Genomic DNA, 6,395 nt, shown 5'->3' with positions numbered 1-6,395 from the left:
CATCCATAAAACTCCTTGTGTTCTTTTATTTTTGCAGCTTCCAATCTCTTATCTGACGTTTCAAATCGAGCAAGCATTTTTGCACTTAAATCCGTTCAAGAGCTTACAAAGACTTGTAAAGAATATAAACAGTTCTAATCTCTAATAGGATTAAAATTTAATTGAAAGCGTCTTAAGTTGTCAACCATATTCAGACCTCCCTCTCTATAGTTGATACTGATCCTAACACCACCATCATCATCTTTGTTCTTCTCTAACTCATTCAACTCATCATCATCTTCTTTCTTCTTCAACTCATTCAACTCATCCTCATCTTCTTTCTTCTTCAACTCCAAAAACCTATTCTTCTCCAACTCACCATCTCGCTTCTTCTTCAACTCATCAAACCTCTTCAACTCCAACTATTTCTCCACTGAATTTGAATCAACATTCTTCTATTGTTTTATTTCCTCCAATAATTTGATTATTTTGTTGAACATAACACGTTGATCCTCTTTGATGAGATTTATTTCAGTTTTAAGCTCATTTACATCATTTGTCAGCTCCTTTAAATCCTTTGTCAGCTCATCAAACTTAACATCAGTCTGGGCTTGAGTCACTCGATTTTCTTGGCTAGATGGAGAATTGTCTTGGTTAGTTTGAGGAGTCGTGGCAGAAGGGACATGCCGAGTAGACCGAGAGGTGTTGTCTTGGCTAGATTCATCAATAGTAGACCGAGAGGTGTCTTGGCTAAATTCATCACTAAATGACCTCTCGGTCCTCTTGGTTAATGTGATTTTAAGTAGTCATCTCCTCTTGGGCACCGATTTGGGAGTTATTTCATCTTTGGGAGTACTGTCATCTTCATTCTTTCTCTTCCTACCATCTAGTTCAAATAATTCATCATAAATGTAACCTCATATATCTTCAAAGTCTTTTCCACAATACTTCCTCTTCTCCTTCTCAGACTCATCAATCTTGGTAAACAAGTTTCACTTCAGGAGTTGGTGTTGCTCTTGGAGACTGTATAGAGCAATATCCTTGGGCATATAGTCTTTTCCTTGGTCCTATCCGCAAATTTGGGGACAAATGTCTTGATAACCTCATAGGTTCAAACTTGGAAGGCTAGTGCGAACCCATTAATAGTATAAGCGACATTACAGCTCCCTTGCAGTTTTCCCTCTTGGCCAGATATTAATCCTAGAGATGTTTCATGTCTTTGTCAATACATTTCAGGGTTGAACTGAAAGACACCTTTCCCCATGGAAATTGAAGGAACATCTTCAAGTCCTCCACCATGCTGAAGATTTTTAAATTTACCCTCCTCCTATTATAAGATCTAAAAAGTTACTGGTAAATCAGGTTTATGAGTCCCATCTTCCATGCATCCTCCATATTAGAGCATCGGAGGAAACTTGTTTGAACCTCATTCACTCTAACAATTGTTTTGCCCCAAAATATTTGCGAACTAGGGTGGACATTCTTCAACGTGCCTGTTTTCAACCACATGAAATCTTCCAAAGTTGAGGCCTGTCACAAATGCATATTCCTTCATTCCCCAGTAGAGCTCCTGAGCATTGACCAAGAAACTTATTCCCTTCGAATTGGAGTTATTTTTCCTTATCAGTATCTGATGGATTATTGTTCTGAGAAAACTACAGTTGGGACTTTCAATATATGCTGGAATTGAGTATGCAAAGTCTTATCCATAAGAGCAAGGTTATTAAACTTCTCATTTGTCTTTGACAAGCAGGTGCAAACGGATTTTCATGAAACACGGCCAGGAAAGTTGTTCTCAATAACGAATTTGGTTTTGGTTTTGTTTGTGGTTGGTGTCATCTGCAAAGAAACATTATGTTAGACTAATGAAAACACTTAAGAAAGCAAATAAGATATTTTTCGTCTGCAAATATGAATTTTCGTCTGTGAATATGCAATTTTCGTCTGTGAATATGCATTTTTCGTTTGTAAAAATGTAATTTTCGTTTGCGAAGATGCATATTTCGTCTACGATGATGCATTTTTTGTCTGCGAAGATGAAATTTCAACTACGTAGACAAAAAATGCATTTGTGCAATTGAAATTTCATATTCGAAGACGAAAAATGTATCATCGCAGACGAAAAATGCATCTTCGCAGACGAAAAATGCATATTTCACCCTAAAACATCTAAACTTAAACTCTAAAATGCTAAAACCCTAAACCATTTCTTCCATTCGGCATGCATTTAAGAGAAAAACGAAGGAAAAACATGAAAAACTCACCTGAAATGATGAAGGCGTTGCGGCGTTGCCTCGGGGAGTTGATCGATCAGCTTCGTTGCTTCGCTTGGTTCGTCGGGGGAGAAGATGAGAGAAAGGGATACCAACGGTCGGGGGAGAAAGAAGAGAAAGGAAAATGAAATGGGGGAGGGAAGGGAAACGAAGAGAAATAGGGATATTCTTAAAAGTTAATTTTTTGCAAAGTTTACTTCCACTTGTTTTTTGAAATAACTTCGTCAAATTTCCCTTTCAATTTAGAGCATTCTTAGATCAAAATATCTAACTCCAATCATATTTTTAAATATTTGAAGTAAAAAAGATTCAATCTTTTATCTTTAATCACACCATCGTTCAAAGTTTCTGACTTTCATCTTCCCATTTGTTCAAAGTTGATCACTTAAGGGTTCTGATTTTTAGCTTGTCTTGATACAATTTTATGATAAAGGAAGATGGCAGAGGGGTAATATGAGTCAACTAGAATGTTAAAAACGTAAATCTGCAAGCCCTAACTCTTTTCTAAGCGAATGATGCGCTATTGAAACGTTTACTTTCTCTCTCTCTCCTCACCGCCAGGATTTTGGGGTCTGTAGTCTGAACGTATACTGATTATAGTTCATCGGCGATCTTTCAAAGGTTGGAATTCCCTTTCTCTCTTTATCTTCTTTCTTCGCTGAAGTAGTATTCCCTTGAACGTGATCATCTCTTAACACTAGATGGTTGCATTCATTTGAAATATTTACTTTTTATCGTCTGATCTCTCATCTACATACATTGTTGTATGCCAGCCTTGAAGATTTCGCCTTTCTATGATTTACTGAATCTCAGATAATTCTGAAGCAGCTAGGATCAACTTTTATTATGCTCAGATGTTGTGTTTTTTTTTTGTATAATGCTTTGGTCTTAAACCTATGCTTTGGGGACATTTTCTTCATACTCTACAGATTCTTGATGCTACATGTTCTTTGCAATCTGGTCTGCTTAATGTTAATAAGTTTCTTTTGAATATTTTGGCTCTTGATTAAGTTCTGCCCTTATGTTGCAGGTCAGTGGTTGAGTTGCAAATATGACTGATGGGTGTGAGAATCCATCCATCTTTAGGAAGCAAAATGGGCAGTCCTATTTCCTGTCTCAAGTTTCCCCTAACATGCAATTGAGGAATGGTGGCTTGAAAAACTTTTCTACTGCATATGTCAATGGAGGTCTGCAGAGTTCTCTCATATCCCATCCATTAAGAGGAGATGGCATGGAATCTGTATCCCCATTTTTTATACAAGCTCCAAAAGAAAAGGGATTTAGCGGTTTTATGGTTGATTTTCTCATGGGAGGAGTTTCTGCAGCTGTATCTAAGACAGCTGCTGCTCCAATAGAGCGTGTTAAACTTCTGATTCAAAATCAGGATGAGATGATCAAACAGGGTCGGTTATCTGAGCCATACAAAGGAATTGGTGATTGTTTTGCCAGAACCATGAAGGATGAAGGTGTGGTTGCTCTTTGGAGAGGTAACACTGCCAATGTCATTAGATACTTTCCCACACAGGTCATTCTTCTTTCTTTTTTAATTTTTTTTTTTGCCTTTTGAAATGTCATATTTTCTTTGCTTACTGAAATAGATTTTTATATTTAGGCTCTTAACTTTGCTTTCAAAGACTACTTCAAGACTTTGTTCAACTTTAAGAAAGACAAAGATGGGTATTGGAAATGGTTTGCTGGGAATTTAGCATCTGGTGGTTGTGCTGGTGCCTCGTCCCTTCTTTTTGTATATTCCCTGGATTATGCTCGAACACGTTTGGCTAATGATGCCAAAGCTTCCAAGAAGGGCGGTGAAAGGCAATTCAATGGTTTGGTTGATGTTTACAAGAAAACAATTCAATCTGATGGCATTGCTGGGCTATACCGTGGATTCAACATTTCATGTGTGGGAATCATAGTCTATCGTGGGCTTTACTTTGGGATGTACGATTCTCTCAAGCCCGTTGTTCTTGTTGGTCAGCTGCAGGTAACTAACTAACTGAATGTGATCCATATTTGAAAACAGAACTTAGAACATACTAACCTGAATCAGGATTCAAAAACAAGGGGAACATTCACATTCTTGATTGATTTCTATTTACTCAATAAATGCAGGATAGTTTTCTGGCTAGTTTCTTGCTCGGATGGGGGATAACAATCGGGGCTGGGCTGGCGTCATACCCAATAGATACAGTGCGAAGAAGGATGATGATGACATCGGGAGAAGCAGTTAAGTACAGCAGTTCATACGATGCATTCCAACAGATTGTGAAGAAGGAAGGATCTAAATCTTTGTTTAAAGGAGCTGGAGCTAACATTTTGCGTGCTGTTGCTGGAGCTGGTGTTTTGGCTGGCTACGATAAGTTGCAGGTTGTGTTTTTGGGCAAGAAATACGGATCTGGTGGAGGCGCCTAATTAATTATCATTATCATTGATTGTCGATCATGATCACTACTCGAAATACCTAGAAGAAGAATTCAATTGTGAGGTTTCATGTCTCTTTTTATAGTTTGCTTGTTTTTTCAAATAATTATACTTATCTAAACTGTTTTGCCTATTTTTGTTGGTAATTAGTAGACATTTTCTGATAAGTTCTAATTTTTATTTTTATTTAGAAAACTTTCCCAAATTATTATCGCATTGCTTTGTTAGGAAGAGAATGTTTTCATTATGTCTTTTGTCTTATTTTCAAGCCTAGTAGTATCAATTTGATATCCATTTGTTTGTATTAAGAATTAATTCTTGATAGTTTGATGAAACTGTCCTTTTGAAATAAGACTTTTAACCTTTATAAATAATGGTAATCAATTAATAAATAAAAAATATAAAGTTAAATAGAGAAATAAGAAAAAGTGGAAACTAAAAAGGTAAAAAAAATTGAATTTGGAGAGGTGGGGAACTAAAAAAGATGGAAAAAATTATCTGTTTTTTAGTGAAAGGATTCATTTAATTTGAGGAATTGTTTTGTTAATATTTTAATATATAACATATTTTTTTTTTAATAGTTAGTCGTTTAAAGAGCAAAATAAACATTTAAGCAAATTGACTAATCAAAATATTCTTTTTTTCCTTTTTTCTAACAAATATTTATTTTGTACTTATCTATATTTGTATTTCTTTTTTGGAAAAATATATTTGTATTTCAAATTTTACAGTATTGAAAGATTACAACTAAAGACTCATAACTCATCTTTATTAATAATTCATCTACTAATTATCTTGAGTTTGAGTAAAAAATGCTTAAAATAAGATAATTAATCTCTTTTAATAATATATTTTTAATATTAAAAATATAATTAAAATTGTTCATTTCTGTAATGAAAAAGGTTGTAAATAATGTATTTAAAATCTAATTCACTCTATATTTTTATATTTTAAATAAGTATATTAGTTTTATATCAACTCTTAAATTAGTTACATTTTTACAATTAATTTTAAATTTATCATCTTAAGATATTATAATTTTACAAATTTACAAATTATTTAGATTTTACAATTTTATACAATTTTACATAAATATAAATTCAAAAATAAATTACTTATTCAAATAAATAAACCCATTTAATTGATTTTATAACTATAATTTATTTAATTATATATAAATAAGATTAATATATAACAAAACAAAATTTAAATAATTTTTTTATTATTTCTATTAAACTCTAAATTGTAAGAATTTATAAATGCATAACCATTCTAGTAAACTCTCCATTTTAAATTTTTTAATATTACTTAAGGCCTTGTTTTGATTAGGGTTATTTGAATAACATAGAGAGAAAAAAAATAATGATAGTTGATAATTTTGTGGAGGTGATAATTATTTTTGATAAAAAAAAATTAAATCTTATTCAGATTTTATTTAGATTGAGGTTATTTGAATAACTTAGAGGGAAAAAATGATGGTTGATTATTTTGAAAAATGTGATGATTATTTTTGAAAAAAATACTTAAATGGTATTGATATATATAAATAAAATAAAAAATAATAATTTAAAATAGAGAGTATTTTATTATTTTAATTAATGAAATGATTGATCTAATATATATAATAAGTTTGAAAATTTAATTTTATATAATTTAAATAAAAAATATTTGAAGAATAAGGCCTAAAAAAATTAATATATATAAATAAAATAAAAAATAATA

At 32.5% G+C, this 6,395-nt stretch overlaps 1 protein-coding gene across 1 annotated transcript; it reads left to right on the top strand.

Moving 5' to 3' along the window:
* The first annotated feature begins 2,692 nt into the window (after nucleotides 1-2,692).
* On the top strand, nucleotides 2,693-4,870 carry LOC124942516 (ADP,ATP carrier protein-like). The gene is made up of 4 exons (XM_047483036.1): nucleotides 2,693-2,873; nucleotides 3,283-3,777; nucleotides 3,865-4,236; nucleotides 4,365-4,870. Exons 2-4 carry the CDS (start codon nucleotides 3,304-3,306, stop codon nucleotides 4,662-4,664), a joined length of 1,146 nt encoding a protein of 381 aa, XP_047338992.1. The 5' UTR covers nucleotides 2,693-2,873; nucleotides 3,283-3,303; the 3' UTR covers nucleotides 4,665-4,870.
* The last annotated feature ends 1,525 nt before the right edge of the window (nucleotides 4,871-6,395 follow it).

The sequence above is a fragment of the Impatiens glandulifera genome, chromosome 6, assembly GCF_907164915.1.
Source record: "Impatiens glandulifera chromosome 6, dImpGla2.1, whole genome shotgun sequence".
Taxonomy (NCBI): Eukaryota; Viridiplantae; Streptophyta; class Magnoliopsida; order Ericales; family Balsaminaceae; genus Impatiens; species Impatiens glandulifera.
Note: the sequence above shows the minus strand (reverse complement) of the source record. Positions and strands in the feature narration are given on the sequence as shown.